General features: G+C 36.1%; 1 protein-coding gene across 1 annotated transcript in view; it reads right to left on the bottom strand.

The window, feature by feature from the left end:
* Positions 1–21,764, bottom strand: part of LOC150090765 (integrin alpha-PS1-like) — a 373,692-nt gene that overhangs the window by 87,090 nt on the left and 264,838 nt on the right. The window contains exons 18-19 of the mRNA XM_090379991.1: positions 21,493–21,573; positions 9,292–9,394 (exon numbers count right to left, since the gene is read on the bottom strand). Coding sequence (XP_090236117.1) covers positions 9,292–9,394; positions 21,493–21,573 — 184 coding nt within the window. The remainder of the gene's footprint in view (positions 1–9,291; positions 9,395–21,492; positions 21,574–21,764) is intronic.

The following is a 21,764-nucleotide window of genomic DNA, read 5'->3' as shown; positions in this document are numbered from 1 at the left end:
GGACATAAGTTCAAATTAAGAAAGGACAGATGTAGAATAGATGTGCGGAAATTTGCCTTTAGCCAGCGGGTGGTTAATTGCTGGAACAAACTTCCATCTGTCGTTGTGGAAGTTGATAGGTTAAATAAATTTAAGGAGGAACTGGACAGGCATTTGGAGGGAATGGCGTGATGATTTTTTTTTTTTTTTTTTTGGCTGATGCTGCATAAGCTCCTACACTTGCTTTCTTGCATCATGTGCCACTACTACTACTACTACTACTACTACTATTGTGTCTCCTTGTCGAACTCGTTTCTCAATTTTAAATTTACTACTGTCTTTGTCTAGTCTAATAAAGGAGGTAGCATTCTCATATATTTTCTTCAAAATCATAATATATGTGGTATCTATGCCTTGTCTTTCCAATGCCCGAAACATTGCCTTATGCTGTATAGAGTCAAATGCCTTTTCATAATCCACAAATGTCAGGCATAATGGTGTTTTTTATTCATTTGCTTTCTCCATTCTCAACTATGGATTCTCAACTATGGATCACCATGATGGTGATCCACAGTTGAGAATCCTGTCCTAAAGCCAGCTTGTTCTTTCGGTTGATTCTCATCACGTATTCTTTCTAATCTGTTAGTAATGACCCTTGTGAACAACTTGTAGATGTGGGATAACAAGCTAATTGGTTTATAATTTCCAATTTCTGATTTATCTCCTTTCTTATGCAGCAAAACTATGATTGTCTTATTCCACTCCTTAGGCGTCACACCTTTTCTAAAGCATTTTGTGAAGAGTCTTGCCAGTTTTTGTGTCATGTCTCTTCCTCCCAATTTTAACAACTCTACAGTAACTTCATCTTCCTCCAGGGCTTTCTGATTCTTCATTTTCTTCAACGCATGTTCTACCTCATCAGGTATGTTGTATGTGTTACTAATTTGCAATCCACCTTCCCCACTGCTAGCATTATTCCCTCGCTCCTTGTATAACTCTTTATAGTAGCCTTCTGCTATTTGAATTACGCCTTCTCTGCTATTTATAAGTACACCATCACTATTCTTCAGCTTCAGTATCATTTGTCTTTCTGTATTACTGCACATGGCTGCTGATTTAAATCCTTTGTTTTCCCTTAATGCTTGTTCTACTTTTCTTGTGTTAAATTTTCTTATGTCCTCTCTGAGTCTCTTTCTAATGGCTTTGCATAACTCAGTATACTCAATTTTCTCCTTGTCAGTGTTTTTCTTGCTCTTCATTTGTCGTCTTTGGTTCATCATGACAAGTGTTTCTTGACTAATTTTTTCTTCTTTGGATTTCTTTTTACCTATAGGTTTCTTGGGCTTTATCACTTTCAGAAAGTTGTAATATTCCTTGTCGATATCTTGGTCCTGAGCAGTCTGCACAAGCTCAAACCTGTTCTTAAGTTCCAGTACATACTGCTTTTTCTCCTCTTCTGTTTTCTCAAAGACCTTCGTATTATTTACTCGAGTCAGTTTTTTCCTTTCTTTTCTTACATCTATATCAAGTGTGCATCTTACCATTCTGTGATCACTTCCAACATTTACCTTGTTCAGGACAGAAACATCATTCATGATATATATTCTGTTAGTGAGGATGAAGTTGATTTCATTAGTTGTTAATCCGTTTGGGCTCTTCCATGTCCACTTTCTGTTCACCCTTTTCTTGAAAAAAGTGTTCATTACTGACATTCCTCGAGATGCTGCAAATTCCACAAGTCTTTCACCTCTTTCATTTCTTTCATCAATTTCAAAATTTCCTATAGTTCCCCTTTCTGCACTGTTTTGTCTCTTTCCAACCTTAGCAATGAAGTCCCCCATAATGATAGTGTAGTGAGTTTTCTGTTAATCTAGAAGAAAAGTAGAACTCTCAATTTCCGTGTACATTTCTTTAACCTCTTCATCATCATGCCTTGATGTTGGTGCATAAATCATTATAACCTTTAGCTTATACCTCTTAGAAATCCTGAGTAGTAGTCTTGACACCCTTGGTGATGTACTTTTGAATTCTTAAATATTTTTTATATCTTTATGGACCAAAAAACCAACTCCACCTTCACTCCTTTCACTGTTTCCATTGGTGTACAGCAGATTTCCACTTAATAAACTTATAAGTGATTCATTTCTTCTTCTTGTTTCAGCCAAACCGATGATATTCCAATTCACATTTTCTAGTTCTTTTTCCAGCTCTAATATCCTGGATGTTAATGCCCTATATGTGCTATATATATATATATATACTGCGATAAAAAGAGTAAAGGTAAAGTCGGCATTTAGTTTATTCAATCCATTTAAAGCCTTAAACTTTTCACAACTTTCCAGCCACTGCAATTTACAGAAATGAAGTTGGTAACTGGTATTTAGTATGAGGCCTCTTTACACTATAAGATAGTGTAAAGAGGCCACAGATTTCTTTTGCACTAGCTAAAAAAGAAAAAAATATATATCAATAATAAACAAAATAAAAATATGTTTCCAGCTAACCTTTGAATTACCCCAAAATGTCTCAGATATGCCAAGCTGTGCTTGCTACCTGGGAGTCTAAAACACTGATGGAACTGATATTCAGGTGACACTCAAGTCAAGTGGACCTAATTTCTGCAAGAAACCAGAAAACTGCTTCTTGTCCAAATGGTAGCTGAACATTTTTGGTCTTTTGCCAAAGCTATTGGCCACAGTTTTGGCCCATCTCTGTTCCCACCTCTGTCAAAACCAGATGGTTCTATTGATGCTTCAGTCAAGGATAAGGCTGACCTGCAAGCTTCCTTTTTTTTTTTTTCTCTCTCTCTTTTTTTTTGTCTCCCTTCACTTATGCCTTCAAGGTCAGCATCATCTGCAGGATGCTATGCCATTTTTTCAGACAGCACTGTATCTGAGAAGATGCTCCATTAATGTAACATCTATACAGTAGATTTGTATGGTATAGAGTTAGCCTGGATCTCATTGAAGCTTACAGTTGTCAGAGTTGTGCAATTTATAAAGGTTCTTTAAACATATTATAGGCTACAGAAATGAGATATAATTATCTCTCATCTAGTCCTGCCCTGGATTCAGTGGATGACTACATTCACTTTCTGACTATTCATTTGACATCCACTTCTGCTGGATCCCAAGCCACATTGGGATGAGGAATAATGATTTGGCAGATCCTGTAGCCAGTTTGGCACAAACACAGAATACTCAGTCTGTTAGTTTTTCTATAAAGACTACAGGCAGGTAATATGTACTGCTTCCGCTGGCAACAGTCTTGACAATTCACAAACAAACTGTATATCAGATTAAGCCTATGATCAAACTGTGGTAGTCTAGTTTGCACAAAAATCAGAGGGGAAGTTGTTCATGCTCCATATAGGACACAGTCGTCATCTCGTGCATTGTTTTGGTTACCCCCCCCCCCTCACTGTGTGAAAACTGACTCCATTTCAACTATTCATCTTGTTTTATTCAAGTATACACATTTTATAAATGAACTGTTTATCTTTGCCATTAGTCTTGTTACCTTACCTTCAATGAAATGTTGGATTACGACTTCCCTATCTCTACAAGCAAATTTTCAATAAATCATCAATCAAATAGCATGAGTAAACCATACTGCCTGCCTAAACTGTTTGGTAAACTTTATGTCTATCTGTAATATAATTCTCAAATCCTTTTCTTCCAATACTGTTTCTCACTTCAACCCCACCAAATATACAAGTTATTTTGGGGTTGCTATTTTCCAAGTGTTGGCTCTGCATTTTGCTGTATTAAAACATAACTGCCACGTTTCTGACCATTATTCAAGCCTCTCTAAGTCATTGTGATGGAGAGCTGCTTGGCATTGATCATTAACCACTTTCCCAATCTTCACATCAGGAAATTTTGACACTGCGTCCTCTATCCCTTTGTCAATGTTATTTATTAAAATTAGAAACAACAGTGATTCCAGAAATGGTCCTTGGGTACCTCACTTCTAATGTGAAAGACCAATTTGAAGACTAACCATTAATCACAACCCTCTGTTTCCTGCCTTGCAGATACCCTGCAGTTCATCTTAGAATCACACCCATGATCCCAACAAGTTCCACCTTAACAGTAATCTGTCATGAAGGAAAGAATCAGTTTGCTAAAATCCAAAAAAAACACATGTTGACTTATATCATACATCCAGCTCATGAGTGACTCTGTCAAAATAGCTAACCAGATTAGCTAAACATGATTTTTCCTACCAATGAATCCAGACTGATTGACCTACAGTTACAGACTTCAAATTTCCAGACTCAAATTTCTAATAAACTATGACCTGCCAGTAATGGATAAGAGAACCTTTTCTGTGCTGTTGATTAATCTTGTTGCACTTCTCTCCAATATATTCGCATTCTTCTTAAATGAGGCTCTTAAACCCATATGCAGTGCTCAAGGTGAAGCCTAACCTGAACCTTGCAGAATGAGATAATCATCTTCTTCTATATCACTGAAAGAACTCCAGGATAGGACAGAGCAGGCAGGCTGCCAGCTGTCTCCTAGCAGTCCATCGAGCAGATGGGCTGCTAGGCTCAGTGAAATTCATGTACTTCTGCACAATTATTCTCAGGTAATTTTCATTCTCCATTACCCTGGGCTAAAATCTTAACATTTGGCATGTCATTCTAGGATTCCTGCTATCCACATGTAGTACCTTGTATTTGTCAATGTTAAACTTCAATTACCACTTCAATTAAACTTCAATTAAGCCCATCTCCTTAATTTTTTTAGATCTTGTTGCAATAGCATATCCTGATTCCTCTCATTAACACCCTGCCATTCTTTTTATCATTTGCACATTCAGATGTTAAGCATGATATACCTTCGTCAATATTATTAATAAATACTGCAAACAATAAAGGGCCCAGCATTGAACCCTGAGAGACTCCACTAATAACATTATTCCAAGAAGAGCAAGTGCCTATTAATAACGACCCTCTATCTTTTTTCCACTAAACCATCCCTTATCCATAGCAGTAATTTGATCCTAATGCCACACTGTTCCAATTAGTACAGAAGTAATTTGTGTGGAACGCATCAAACACTTTATTGAAATTAAGTATATGAGGTCAAAATTATTTTTCTGCATCCAGTTCCTTTGATGCCATGCCATAGTAGTTAAACAGATTGGTCAAAGAAAATCTCTCCCTTAACAAATGCATAATGTTATTACTATACATCTGGATTCCTATCAAGATATCCAATTACTACTTTAATTCCATTATTTTACTTGGAACAGAAGTCAAGCATACAGGTCTGTAATTACTTTACTTCTGTTTTAAATTGATAGCATGTTCATTAAAACATAACTTCATATGAAACATTACTTTCAGAAATTTCAATTTCTTAACAGTTACACCTGTTCCTCATCCAATTTGACAAAAAGAACTTTAGAACATTGAACACTGTTTTTGCTGCAATAACACTCATTCCAAAATTTGCAGAATATCTGCAAAACCTACAAATTCAAGCTGCATTACTTAGAAAGGGCTACAGCAATGAAAGTACTACCATTTATAATCTCCATAGTATAGGGCCCAGCTGCATCATTAATATATAGAAGTAGCCCTTGGTTTACAACAGGGTTCCATTCCTGAAGAAACTGTTGCAAGAAAATTCAGTGAAAAATGAACCTAATTATATAATGTAAGTCAATGAGTCATTCCAGGCTCCTCTCAAAACTGACATAAGTAATATAATATTATTATATTTAAAGATCTAAAATGTGGGAAAAGTCTGCATCATTCTCCATTCAAACAGTTCACTGACACTTCCGCCCTCTCAATAATAATATATCTCAATAATATAATATATATAGATAAATAGTTTTATCTGACCTGTCCAAACTCTCATCATTTCCATGAAGGTTTGGCAGAGTTAACAGGCTTTAAAAGTTGCTATTACCCCCTGGTCAACTGGCTGCAAAACTGAAGTGTTGTTTGGTGGCATGTACACAACGTTGACATCCACAGATGTTCTGACTCAGCAAGGTTTGCAGGATGACAAAGGGGTATTGTCCAAGAGAAGAAGAGCCTTGGCTGGTAATTCATTCTCTTGACAAAAATAGTTTGTGTACCAATTTAAGATTTCTTGTGTCATCAAAGCCCTCCTGTTCCATTTCCAGTAGACTGGCAACATAGCTCTGTTTAGGCTCTCAAGAGCATGTGGTGTCTGTGAATGGTACACCAACATTGGTTTTACTTTTAAAGTTCCAGAGACATATGTGCACAGCAGAAGTGCTAGCTTGCCTTTCACAGCCTTAAAACCTGGTGCCGACTGCTCTTTATGAGCAATGAAGGTTGGTGATGTCAATTTCTTCCAATAAAGCCCGGTCTCAACAACATTAAAAATGAGATCAGAAGGATAATTACCCTCCTGTACAGTAGCTTGAAACTCTGAACAAATGCTGCTGCTGCTTCAGCATCTGCACTTGCCACCTCGCCACTTAATTTCACACAGTGGCACTTACTTTGAGATTTAAATCGCATGAACCACCCCTTGCTACCTAAAAATGTCTTATCACAACCCACTTTTTTTCTTGAGATATTCAAAATTTGACTTTGCCTTATCAGTAATAACAGCTTGAGTCAACGGAATGTTTTTTGTTTTTTTTTTAAGTCATCCACCCGCAATGACAATTATTTTTCCATTTTTTCTAAAATGGAAAAATTATTTTGCTATAACTCACTTGTGTTGCACTTACTATCGTAGCATGTTGCACTGACTTTTATTTTATATGCATTTTTTGTTATGATACTCACAGTGGATGGAGGCAATTTCATACTTCTACACATATTAGGATGTCTTTTATCTATACCAGCAGTGACTCCTCATGCATTATGAATATCCACATAAAGGAACCACTACATGGCAGTGTTCATAATATACTGATGTGGGATCAACTTAAAGATATAACTAAGGGGTAAGGGGAAGGGATTTTGCTTTAATACGGGAAACTATAGTAGTTGTAGAAAATTTTAAAATTCCCATCAGTGGTAACAACTAATGAGGTTACCAACTGTCAATTTTAAATTGAAAACATTCAGGGAAATAGTCATTGAAACTACAAAGCTTTTTATAAGATATATTGTTCCAGATTTACACCTAAATGGATATCAGATGGACTGATGAGACTAGTGGCAGCAAAAAAAAAAAAAAAAAAAAAATGTATGGAATGATTATAAATTAGCAGGGGACACAGAAAATTGCAGTAAGTACAAACTTATCTGCAATCAAGTCAAGACAGTTTATGAAAAGCATGGCTAAGAATTCAAAGAAAAATAGCAAAGAATTCCTTACAGTTAATTCCAATTATTTTTTTAATATTATTAGATCTATCCAATTATATTAAAAAAGTAAACAACTTTACCTTTAGCCATAATTATGAGAGATATGAGAGGATTCTTGGATTCAGTGGAGGTCCCCAGAGATGTGCAAATGTCTCTCTTTCTCCTTTTCACAAAGAAGAAGGGAAGAATAATTGTCTGACTTCTGTTCCAGGAAAAATAATAAAGATAGAAAAATTGCCATGTTATAAGTGGTTAAAGAAGAAATGTAGGGTCATCTTGGAAGGAATGGAGTTATTCAGATATCACAGCATGGATTTGTTAAAGGGAAATCTTTTCTGTCTAATCTGATTACTTACTATGATATAGTAACAAAGGAACTAGATGGAAAATAATTTTAACATCATTTACTTAGATTTCAGTAAAGCCCTTGACATTATTCCACATTAAAGACTGTTGTACAAATTGCAGCAATGTTGCATTGTGGAAAGTTACTACTATAAATAAAGGGATGGAGGAGTGACAGAAGAAAGGATAGTTATTAATGGACACTGCTCTTCTTGCATTAATGATATTAGTGGTATCCTTTAGGGTGCACAGTGCAAGGGCTCCTTACTATTGCCAGTATTTATTAACAATACTAATAACAGTTGAGATGAAAATGGACAAGAAGAGACCAGAGGAAGACCCTGGAAAAGATGGAGAGATCAGATTAGGAAAGATGTGGAAACAAAGGGAAGTGAGTGGGAGAAGATTTTCTATCTTCTGAAATAAATCTTTTTTCTATCATCTGAAATCTTCTTCCAGAAGATTTCAGAAGATAGAAAAAGATGGAAGGCTTTAATTCACATGACCCAACCCTAAGTTGGAACAGCAAGGAAGATACAGCATACAGTAAGGTAGCAAGGTGGTTAATGACAGGAATCAGGGCACACTCTGCAATAAGGCCTGAAAAACCTGGACAGATGGACTGAGAAATAGCAATTAAGGTTTAACACTGATAAATGCTACTGCATACGGGTGGCAGAAATCCCAGAATAATACACAAATTGAGTGGTATCATACTAAAGGGAGTGGAGAAAGAAAGATATCTTGAGGCAATTCTGGTGTCCAACATGAAGTCTTTGGGCAATGCAGAAAAGCTGCTAAGATAGCTCATGTGGTACTGTCAGTGACATAAAGGGATTTTGTCAGCAGAGCAAGGATGTGATTATCCTGTTGTATAAGGCAATCGTTAGGTACACCTTGAGTAATGCACAGAGGTTTGGAAGCCTAATTTTAAGAAGGATGTGGATCTGTTGGAACAGAGCAGAGATCAACAAGATTAGTTAGGGACACCAAAGGGTACTCATTACATCATTTGTAAAGTAGACACCTACAAAGGAGATCTGAGTGAAAGGTTTAATGATTAAAATGGATTGATTACACTAATTACTGATGTCATCTTTATTCTTTCTCAGATGACACAAATTGAGAATGATTGACTCTTGTAAGAAACTAACATCTGGTGTTGTGGAAGTCAATAGTTTGAATAAATTTAAGAAAGAATTAAACTGTCATATTAGGGCCACCCAAGACAAAACTCATAAGCCTATGTATATTATGTCCACAAATTGCATGTGTTCTCTGGTTGATTCTGCCTATTGTGCTGGATGAAGAACCCGAGTTTCTGGGTGAAAAAAGACTTGCTATCCCACATCTGAGACCCACTAACTCAACTATGGAGCAAAAAAAGCCCACAAAGGTTCCTTGTGTCATTGATGAGAATCAAACCAGAGCTTTTTCCATGCAGTGCAGTAAGGATGGTGATTATAACCATTGTGCTGCCCACACAGACTTAAAGAAGAATTAGACAAATTATTAGAAGGGGTGACAAAAGAAGTTTAGTTTCTTTTTTTTTTATTTTTTTTTTTGCTTCCTTACATCATTTGCCACTACTAATACTGATACTAAAAGTAAGTTGCTCATACATTTGTCTATTTTGCTATTCAAATACTTCTTACCTCATACACATGTTCCAGTGCAGGACCAAGATGTTCAAAATAATAAATATCACTCTGATCATAAACCTCACCACCATAGAATATCTGTTCTGGATAAGAAATTCTGCAGGGTAGAAAAATATCTATGTATGTATACACATACATAATATATGAAATAATTTCTTTAAAATATAGTAAAATCAGTTTTTTTAGAAATTAAGAATTAAAATATTTAATTTCAAAATTAAATATTAATTTTTTTAAAAAATATAATCAAATTAAACAACTTCAATGAAAAATATCATCATAACCTTGGGCAAATTAAAATTTAAGATCTAGGCATTTATTAAGCCTTAATATTTAAGATCCACTAATAGTGAAAAGAAACACCAAATAATTTTTCTGATTATTGAAAATTGACACTGAAAAATTTCTGCCACTTCCCTCATTGCTGTTTTCAATGAGAAGTCAGGCATTTGAATAAAGATGCCTAATGAAAGCAAGCTGAAAAGAATTTTTTTTAAGAAATTTGCCAAACTAATTTTATTTTAAACCTATTAAAATAAAAGTGACAAAGTTGAAGGTGGGAGGGAATCACAAAACTAACTAAACTAAAGAATGAAGAACAAGAAAGGCCATGGTTAAAAATGCTCAATGTGCTATTGCCTCTGCACTTATCCTGGTATATGATTTACAGTTCACCTAGAGTTAAAATATTCGCACAGGATATTTATAAAAATGTAAGCATGTCTTCTCATTTGTTTTTTTCTATTTCACCTACTTCTTCATTGATGAAGACCTAACAAGGTTCGGAACAACTGTATGAGGGGGTGGCAATAGATTTTCTTGTTTTGGGTCAATAGCCATTGTTCTGATTGCCATTGTTTGATTAGTCTTAATATGGTATAATTTGTTTACAGCCTTCCCATGCCATACATTTGATGTTATTGGAATAGCATTTTGTCCAAACTTGATCGGTGGCATGTAATACAGGTGCAGTTATCTTTTCACAACTCTCATATTGCAGGACTGGGAAAATACAACAAAATCATCAAATGGCACTGTTTACAGTTGGAGGAAATTGTTCTGTAATGGAATGTCCTTTGATGTCAAAAAGCATGATATTTAAAACTGATTCTAGGGGTACCCCCACGTTTTGACAAAAATGGCAAGAGAGGGTGGACCTTAGAAGAACTTAGAAAGATCAATGGGATAAAATGTTTTTAATAAAAATAGTAAGACTGAAGACAAAAAGGTCTTTTAAAATGTCAAATCTCCTAGCTGTTTCATATGCCTTTTCCACATCAAAAAAGACTGACTAAATGGTCCAGAGTGGATGCATTCCTTTGGAAGCCACAGTGAATATGCTGAAGAGGAAATCATTTGCTTCTAAATACCATATAAGATAAGCACTGATCCTTCTCTCCAACATTTTACACAAACAGCTAGTCAGAGATAACAGGACAGCAGTTAGTTGGAACTTTGGGAACCTTTCCTGGCTTGTCAAATTCAAAGATGACTGCCTTGCACCAGGCATCTGGAAACTGCTCTTCAAGAAAGATTCTATTTTAGAGGAAGAGTAGACGATCCACAGATTTTGATGAAAGGAGTTTAATCATTTCATAATGGATGCCATCTGATCCAGAGCACTGGCTTTAGGTAAGTGTTAAGGATTATTTTTACCTCTTGTATGAATGGTCTGTTGTATAGGTAAAAACAGATTGATGTGAAATTAGTCTGTTTTTGTTTTTCTGTTTCAGGACCAAGGACTCTAGGAGTAAGATGCTTTTGCAGAGATGAGCCCAGAGCAGTTTTCCTATGAATTAATAATGCCTTACTTAATGAATTTGCACTGTATGTGCCTGCAGCTACACATATAAGTGTAGCTATAAACACGTGGATTTGATACCCTTTCCGATACTAAGTAATACCTACAAAATCTCTATCTAAGTTGCTTTAAACTTAAGTACCGTAAATAGGAATATAAAGCTATTCTAGAAAATAAGTTAATATGTCAATTTAAACTAATAAAGCAGAAAATAAATCAGAAAAAACTTCTCTGTTCCAAGAGCGGCAGAAAGGCACGTCCGCACCGCCAACTCTCGTCCTCAGACTCTCAATTAAATGCAAAAACATGGCTGTTGCTCTGGGTGCTGAGCATTTTCACCCATAACACAAAAGGTTAAATGCAAGAAATAAAAAAAAATTTTTAAATTTATGAAAGCAAATGACCATTTCCCAATCCAGCTAATCTAAGAGATGGTTGAAGTAATGTAATGTCTAAAATCCAGGAGAGGGAACCCTCCCCTTGCTCCTCTCTGATGATATTCATAACAGGAGAGACTACTTCTACAGGGATGGGATACACTTAAATAGAAAGAGTGCAAGAATATTTTCTGAGGCAATCGAGGTAGAGTTAGGTGGGTCGGAAAACTGCTAGCTTCGGGGGATACACAGATAATAGATTAATAGTAGCTGCTGGCAGAGGTGAAAGTGATTCTTGAACTGCTTCTATTGGAATGAGCAGCAGCCTGGAAAACAAGATGCGGGGTATTTCAGAGACTAGGAGTTTAGTCTCTGAAATACCCCGAATTATTAGTTTAGTCTCTGAATTACTAGGAGTTTAGCTTATGGCCAAACTCCTAGTAATGGCTGGAAAGGCTTATGGCCAGTCCCGCCTCTGTCGATAGAGAAAAAATATGAAATTGTGAAACGCTTCGAGCGAAATGAAAGACTATGTGATATTACATGTGCTACTAGCCTAAATGAGGCAACGCTGAGAATTAGAAAGAATGCAGAGAAAATAAAAACAACTTTCATAGTAGAAACAACTCAAAGTGTAATTAAAATCCATTAGATCAAGACACAAAGAACTGGACGAGATGGAACAGCTGTCATCTGTTTGGATAGAAAATCAAACAAAAAAACAAAAAAAATACTTACGTATTTTATTACGATTATTTATTGTGTTTGGTAATGTTTTGGTTACAAATGTGTGTTCAATCTTGGGTGGTCAGCACCTAACCCTATTTTCCCCATAGGGCCTGTAATTTATATTGCACGATTTTGCATTGCACAAGAATTTCTAGGAACACAACTATCGTGCTATACGAGGACTGACTGTACCTACATACCTGCCAAGCAGTGGGTTCGTCTACTAGCGAGAGGGGTGACAACGTCACGTTGCCCAGGAACCGGGTATCCACGAATTCTGTCCTTTCAGTGTATAAGGCAATAGTTAAGCTGCATCACGAGTACTGTATACAGGTCTAGAAGCCTCACTTTTAGGAAGGATGTAGATCTGTTGGAATGGGTGCAGAGAAGGGCAACTGGATTGAAAAAGGGAACAAAAGGGGTGCTCTTACCTAGAAAGGCTTCAGTTCTGCAAATTACAGCGTCTCGAGACAAGGCACCTGCGGGGAGATCTGACTGAGCTGTTTAAAGCCTTTAAATGGATCAAGTAAGTTGAATGTTAATGATATTCTTCCACTTGCTGAGACTACCACATGAGGGGGCATAAATTCAAGGTGAGAAAAGAAGGTTGCAGGATAGATGTGTGGAAGTGTGTCTTCAGCCAGCTGGTGGTTGATTGTTGGAACAGGCTTCCATCTGTTGTTGTGAAAGTGGATGTTGAATAAATTCAAGAGAGAACTAGACAAATCCTTGGAAGGTATGGATAAAAAATAACTGTTTTCTTTTTTTTTTTTTGCTAATGCTATATAAGCTTGCTTTCTTGCATCATTTACCATTACTACTACTACTTTTGAATGTTTTTAAAATGTCCATGGATTACACTAATATTTTGGCTTTTTTTTTTTTTTTTTATAAGACTACAATACTTAATGTATGAATTTTTATTTTTTAATAAAAGAAATAAATTCTTAAAATGTGGTGTTTTTTTATTATTGTCATCACTTATTTTTAAAAAAATCAGAAAAAATATTAATACAGTGGATTCCGGTTATTTGGACCACCGGTTAATCGGGGCAAATCTTAAAAAACAGAAACCAATCGAGAAAATAACCAGGGTTTACTTCGCTTAATTGGGACAGCATGCCGTTTAATCGGAGCAGGAGACCGCAGCACTGGAGATTACCCTACGATTGTCTCCGATGATACCACGTGGTTCGGTCGAAATTCTGGAGGTCACAACCATAAAACAATAAAAACAATTAGCAGTCACCTGTTTATTGGGCTTTTCTGTTAGTAAAATCTATCATAAACGGACAGTAAACTCGATCTTACTGAATTTGTGATAATACGGACAGCTGGAATTCTGTGGGTTATTATAGTGAAATGTGTTTACACTTCCTTGAAATCTTCATTCACATAAAAAAATTTATTTTCAGATCTTCTCTTCATTCGTATTTTTAAAGCTTTGTAACTCGTTACTCGGTTCTCATTTGCGCGTATTGTGTTACTCGCAATTTGTGTGTGTGTGTGTGTGTGTGTGTGTGTGTGTGTGTGTGTGTGTGTGTGTGTGTGTGTGTGTGTGCGCGCGCTGTGTTCTTTGTTATTGCTTGCTTATCTTTTTACTGTTTTAAATTTTAACCCCCCACCCACAAATGTCAGTAAACTGAAATGTCAACTAGTTCGTATGTACATATTAAAGTACGTAATAATTATTCCGATTATCATGTATATTCTTCCGATTTTCACGTATTTTTTAATTGGTAAGGTAATAAAGGGTAAATTTCTGCTTAATATATCTTTGCTTTTATAGCGTGTGGATAATATTCCTCCTATTTTTGCTAATTAGAATCACTGTTTAATAGAATTAAAATTCAATTCACAAATGTGATCACAATGACCGGCGCTTACTGCACATCGTACAGTGAACGGTACTTTACTACGTTGAGTTCGTCATAACGTGATTTGATTGTACAGTGAACCAATTGTAAAAAAAAGGAGGGGGGTATATTGTATTTTTAACTATTTACGTGAAAGTTCATCTATCAGTCTGATCCATTTTCTAGTTGAAAAGCCATCAAGCATGACAAATTTTAATTCATGCATTATTACGTGGAGAAATACAGTCGATTCCAGTTATTTGGGACACATTGGGATTAGTGCATTTTGGCTCGATTAAGCGGCTGCCCCAATTATTCTAAGTTTCACATAAATAGTTAAAAATACAAGGACGCCCCCACTTTACAATTGGTTCACTGTACAATTAAATCATGTTACGATGGACTCACCATAGTAAAGTACCATTCACTATAGTAAGTGCCGGTCATTGTGATCACGTTTGTTTTTTTTTTTTTTTTTTTTTTTTTTTTTGCTAGTTGTTGGCGCATCGGCTTCTGTGGCCATATTGCACCTCCCAAGGTTTTTTTGCAGTACTTTGATCCAAGCCCGAGGCGGGAATCGAACCCGCGACCTTTGGGTTGCCGGGCAGGTACTTTTACCCACTCGGCTAGCCCGGTCGGCTATCACGTTTGTGAATTGAAATTTAATTCTATTAATCAGCGATTCTAATTAGCAAAAATAGGAGGAATATTATCCACAGGTTATAAAAGTAAAGATATATTAAGCACAAATTTACCCTTTATTACCTTATCAATTAAAAAATTAAATGATACATGAAAATCGGAAGAATATACATGATAATCGGAATAATTAATAAGTACTGTAATATATACACATATTAACTAGTTGACATTTGTGGGTAGAGGTTAAAATTTAAAACAGTAAAAAGATAAGCAATCAATAACAAAGAACACGGCACACACAAATTGTAAGTAACACGATATGCGCAAGTGAGAACGGAGTAACAAGTTACAAAGCTTTAAAAATAGGAATGAAGAGAAGATTCTGAAAATTAATTTTTTAATATGATTGAAGATTTCATGGAAGTGTAAACACATTTTTCATCACAGAATTCCAACTGTCGGTATTATCGCAAATTCAATAAGATTAAGTTTACTATCCGTTTATGATAGATTGCACTAACAGAAAATACCAATAAACAGGTGATTGCTAATTGCTTTTATTGCTGTGACCTCCAGAAATCCAACCGAACCACGTGGTACGGTCAGAGACAATCGTAGGGTAATCTCCAGTGCTGCGGTCTCCTGCCCTGATTAAACGGCATGTTATCCCAATTAAGCGAAGTAAACCCTGGCTATTTTCTCGACTGGGTTTTGATTTTTAAGATTTGCCCCAAATAAATGGCTGCCTCAATTAACTGGAATCCACTGTACTTCTAAAAAAATTTAAATATTGAACAGTGTTCTACACTTCAATTTTTCAAATTTTAAAAAATTATTTTAAATTTGCTGTGCTTCACAGTGCACGAAATGTGATACCTACTTATCTTGCTTCCTGTAGAGTAGCATCCATCTTGAGTGAATATCATGTTGCATTATTGCATCTTTACCATGTGAAAACAATAACAAATCTTTCAAAAACACTCTTGTGTGACCAAGAAATGTTTAGCTAACTTGTGGGAGTGGAAAGAGAAGTAACCTTGAACATTAAAGAAACATGGAATTCAAAAATTTTGTAGAAAATTCAGTTCCACAGTACTATTCATGCATATAACAAAAGTGCTATATAAATGGTGGCTTGACATCTGAATGATGGTCATGTTTAATTACTCCTCAAAAACTATAAGAGTTAAAGTTTGACTAATTAGCAAGATACAAATAATTTTAGATTCTTGATTAGAAAAAGGATAGCTGTTTTGAATGAAATTTTGTACAATGAAATGACTCATGTTCTGAGATATTCAATGTAATGAGATTTTATTGTACTTAAGAGGGAAAAAAAAAAAATTGGAAAAAAAAAAAATTCCTAAAAATTCTTCGATGCCAATATTCATAATTTTATAAAAATAGAATGTGGCAATTTTGAAAAAATAAAAAATAATAACTAATTGCTTTTATACAATGTTTTACTTTAACAACAGGTAGGGAAGGCATGAAAGGAAAGATGATTTTTATAAAACCTATGCACTGCAGCATTAGAAATTAAATTTTCAAAATGATTTAAATTTTCACTATTAGAAATTAAATGGATTTTATGTTGAAAATGTGGTATTAAGAAGAGTTATTTAATTTTCTTAGTGATCACCTTGTTAACAAAGTTGCATTGTAGCAGGGTTTTCACAATATCAGGTAGTATTTAACTACTTATAGATGTGTTTATTTTGACAGTTGGAACATTCTTAGTTCTAACAGTCAGCTGATTATTTGCCTATGCTACAGCATAGCATAAATACTTAACATTTTAAGTGGCTATAATTTAAAATTTATTCAGTGGGGCTATGCCTGTACAAACCAACATGAAAATATGATTTAAGAAAATTCAAAAATCATTAATATATTGGACATTAACTAGACATTGAGAAAGGAAGAGGGATAATAGTGCCACCTCACTAAAGATAAAAAAAAAAAAAAAATTAAATAGTGCAAAACTAATTGAATAAATGCATATATATATGGGACAGGAAAAGCAATGGGAAACTACCCTTTAAAGAAAGCATATTCCAAGTAATCCTATGATGACTGAGCTAGAGATGTCTGAAAGATCTGGCAGCTACGAAATCATCATAGCACAACAGAATGTCAATGATGATGTTGAGCCCAGCAGGGGAAGTGTCAGGGCTTCCCAGGTCGTCAACTTGTAAAATCCCTGCTGTGGAATCGGGACGTGGAACTTGTGAACAATGTTGAAATGTGAAAAGCTGGAGAGTGTCAAAATGCACAGGAATAGTATTAATGTGCTTGTCGTGACGGAGACAAGATGTAGTGAAGCAGGTACACATGGAAGAATACAGCACTACAAGAACAAGAAAATGTTATTACAGCAGGCCCTCATTATAGGTTCGCTTTACGCTGATTTTCTATAACACTAACACTGTTCTTATATTATAACCCGTTTGTGACTGTGTTATCTGACTATAACACTGTCACAAATCACTATAATGCTCTTTTACAGATTGAATTTTTGGCATATTTAATGAAATCGTTTCATTTGTCAATAGCTTGAAAATGAATAGCAAAACAGCATTAAAAACATTTCCCACGCTGACTTGGGAAATTTTCCCAATTTCTCAAGTCAGCGTGGGAAATGTTTCTCAGTCCCAATTTCTCAGTGAAATTTCTCGCACGCTAATTTAATTGCAGTACAGTGACTTGTTACGTAGTTCCGAGATCAACATTTTAAAAAAATGAACAAGTATATTGCTTGTAATATTTGCATTATATGCATTTATCCGAAGTCTAGTCATGACTCGGTACAATATTAGACATCGTGCGTAACGGACAGTTTACTCAAACATTGTATCATAATTAATGCAACCAACACAGTTACATTTTCGAAGAGTTAATAATGGCAGATAAGAATGAAAAAGCAACAACGTCTGGATGCAGTATGAAGACTACAAATATAAGAAAAAGACTGAAATTTGAAAATTAAATTAGATGTTTTGAAGTGAATCGATTCCAGTCAACAACAAGCGAATGTGTGCCATAATTTAGAACTGGCAGGTTTAACTGTAAGAACAATTATAAAAATAAAGAAATAATTTTAGCAGCGGGAAAGACAAGTGTTCCACTAAGGCAAGCAACTAAGGCTAGGCCAGCTATTAGGATTGAAATGGAGAGACTAACTAATTTTACTGAAAATAATATCCAACTCAGAATTCAGTTAAGTTAAATATCATAAAAAAAAAAAGAAAGAAAAAAGTGATTACCCTATATGATGATCTGAAGAAAGCTCACCTAAAAAGAATAAAAAAATTTTTGACCATTTAAAACTAGTAAGGGCTGGTTGAACATATTTAAAATCCAGGGAGAAGTCGCAAGTGCAGATCAAGGAGCCGATACTTTCAAAAAAGAACTTGTTAAAATTATTGAAGAGAGGTATTATGTGTTATACTTCTCAACAAGTTTTTAACATATATGAAGCAGGACGTTTTTGGAAATGAATGCCTAAAAGAAGTTTCATATTGAGAGAAGAAAAACATATGCCAGGTTTCAAAGCGGCGAAGGATCGGTTGACTTTATTGTTGGGTGGTAACGCTGTGGGGGATTTAAAATTAAAACCCCTTTTAGTTTATCAGGAACAGGGCCAAAGTACAACCCAAAATCGACACATTTTTCATGATTAAATTCATCAATTAAATTAAATCAATTTAGATCAATTAAATTCATGATTTTAAATGGAATTTTAAGTTTAATTTTGATATGTAAGTAGTTACACCACATAATTATATACATATGTAATGCAGAATATTTTATATGTACAAATATTTGAATATTAAATACTTTGATCGACATTTGTGCATCTTTTCACCACCATTTATTATTGATTAGGAAATATCCTATGGCACAGACTGCAACTCACAAATACATATGTTACTTTATGGGAATGCGGTGCTCGCTTAGCGCAGATTCACTTAGTGCTCTGTTTTTCCAGAATGAATTATCAGCGTTAAGCGGGGTCACCTGTATTATTATTAGTCATATGGTGCAAGGAAGCCCGAGGCTTATGCCAAGACTACAGAACTACACCGATGAGCCAAAACATTATGACCACCTATTTAATATGATGTTGGTCCTCCATGTGCAGCCAAAACAGCTCGTACCTGGCGATGCATGGACACTACAAGATTTCTAAACATGTCTTGTGGTAGCTGGTACCAACATGTAACCAACTGATCCTTTAATTGCTATAAGGTCCGTGGTTGAGATACCGCAGATCAGAATTGCTGTTCCAACGCAAACCACAGATGCTTGATGGGATTGATGTCTGGGGAATTGGGAAGCCAAGGCAATACCTGGAAATCTTCCTCATGTTCCACAAACCAGTCTTAAACAATCCAGGCAGTGTGGCATGCACATTATCCTGCTGAAAGACGGCACTACCAGAGGGGAAGACCTTTGCCATGAAAGGGTTTACCTGGTCGGCAACGATGTTTAGGTAGGTGGTAGACATCTGAGTGCCCGGCACATGGATAACTGGACCCAGGGTATCCCAGAAGAACATCGCCCAAAGCGTGATACCGCTGCCACCAGCTTGTTTTCGTCCCACAGTGCATCCAGGAGCCATCACTTCCCCAGGTAAACGACGCACACGTACCAGGCCGTCCACATGGTTCAACAGGAAACTTTGATTCATCAGACCGGATGACCTACTTCCAATCACTCAAGGTCCAGTTTCGCTGCTCGTATTCCCAATTTTAGGCGCTGTCGCCAGTGAACAGTGGTTAGCATGGGCACTCGGAGCAGCCCCATTTTCAGCAGGGTTTGATGTACTGTGGGGGATTAGTGTTTAGTACCGCATTACTCCCATCACCAGCATTCCAATTACCAGTGAGTTGTGCCACAGTCACCCTTCTGTTGCCACGTACCATCCGGAAGAGCCTTCGCTCACCTCGAGCATCAATGAGCCGTGGTCGTTCAACACCTCACCAGTGGTTCGTGGGTTTTCCCTCCTCTGACCACTTTCGGACTTTCGGTAGGTATTAACCAAGGCTGACTGTGGGCATCCCACCAGCCGTGCCGCTTCGAATATGTTCTGACCCAGTTGTCAAACTCGCTTAAGTCCACTGCCTTTCCCATCTGAAGAACAAGAGTAACACTGATTAACTGAGCTCAGTATCGGGTGATTTTTATACCGTTTCCCGACCCACGCCATAGTTCACCTGCAGTTGCTTCTATTTGCATAACGACTCGCTGGTCATAATGTTTTGGCTCATCGGTGTATGTCTTATTACCCATGCATCCAAGATTCTGCTGAAAGTTATCAAAGTTCGTATGGAGAGTCATACTGAACAATTTCTGGGTGACTCACAGTGTGGTTTTCGCAGAGGCAGATCGACGAGAGATGCTATTGGAACATTGAGAGTGTTGGAAGAGAAAATGCATAACATGAGAAGAAACCACTGTGTGTTTTGTGGATTACGAGAAGCCATTTGATAGAGTAATCTGAAGGGAACTGTTCCCATTGCTTGAGAAACCTGGATGCAAGAAGAAGATTATTGGACTGATCTATGACTTATAAGATAAAATGCAGTGCTAAGAGTGAGGGGAGAACTGACAGAAAAAGCTAAAGTTAAAAATGGAGTAAAACAGGGATACTTACTTTCACCTGTTGTGTTCAAAGCTTTTTCCAAAGTGATAATTAAGGAGACACTTGGGAATAAGTAGCGGAGGGTTAAAATAGTTGAAAAGTACATACAGGCTATTAAGTTTGCAGACAATCAGGCCATACTAGCAGGTTGCCCTGCTATGCTGCCAAAAGTGATCAAAAGACTAAATAATAAAGTGCTGAAGTATGGAATGAAGATAAATGTGATGAAAACATAATGATGTTTAGTAAAAGGTTAATTCCCTTCCGAATTAAGATCGATGGAGTAAGAATAGAACAGGTAGAGCATTTTAGGTATCTGCGAATTATCTGCATAGAACATTTCATGTAAAACTGAGATTGAATCCAGAATTGCAATGGCAAAACAATCTTTCAAGAATAAACTGTCGTTGATTACCCAGAAGATGTTGCAGGAAATTAGAAAGAAGACAATAATGACATATATCTGGTCAGTGGCACTATATGCAGCGTAGATATGGATTCTAACAAAGAGAGACAAAAAGAGACTTGAGGCTTTCGAGATGTGGTGCTCGCACAGGATGGAAAAGATTAAATGGACTGAAAAAGTGTCAAATGTGGAAGTATCAAGACGTGGCCAAAAACAAAGGAAAATTCTAGGTATAATAAGATCAACTAGAATCAAATGGGTGGGCCACATGATTCAACATGGTGGTTTGCTTCTGGATGCAATGGAGGGGACTGTGGAGGGAAAACATCCTAGGAGTAGACCAAAAAAGACCTTCATCGGGACGTTGCTGGATGAAGCTGGACTTAGAAAGTTTGAGGAACTAAAACACAGCACAGGAGAGACAAAGATGGCGACAGCTCATCAGAGGAACTAACCATTCATATGAGTGAAGTACTGATGATGAGAAATTAAAAATAAAACACTACTGTCACAATTAAACTGATATTTAATTTTTACAGTACAGTACTGTTAAACATAAAACAAAATATATCAAAAGTAAAAGTAAGTCCGCATTAGATTATGATTAGATAATTTAAATTATCTAATCGTAATCTAATCATAAAAATATATTATCTAATCATAGTATCTGTTCCTTTACAAAGAATATAACATATTTAAAATGTTAATTATATGATAGAATATCAAGTAAAGTTTACCCTCTTAATTCCAATTCAGCTACTCGTATAATCTCAGCTATTAGACCCACAGGATCCTCAGGAGTTAATTCAACACTTGTACTGCAAAAAATAAAAAAGATAGCTTTCACTATTGAGCCAAAAGGAAGTACTGAATACTAATACGTTACAACTAAGCAAAGTAGTCTACACATGTAAATGTATGCCAAGTATGTTTCAGTGTGTAATATGTCAGTGTGAAGTATGCCACTAAATTTTGATCCTACCACACACACAAGGATGGAGAAGGAACT

The sequence above is a fragment of the Mastigoproctus giganteus genome, chromosome 1 (genome assembly GCF_048544385.1).
Source record: "Mastigoproctus giganteus isolate SK-2022 chromosome 1, ASM4854438v1, whole genome shotgun sequence".
Taxonomy (NCBI): Eukaryota; Metazoa; Arthropoda; class Arachnida; order Uropygi; family Thelyphonidae; genus Mastigoproctus; species Mastigoproctus giganteus.
The sequence above is the reverse complement of the archived record's forward strand: the minus strand, read 5'-3'. Positions and strand labels throughout refer to the sequence as shown.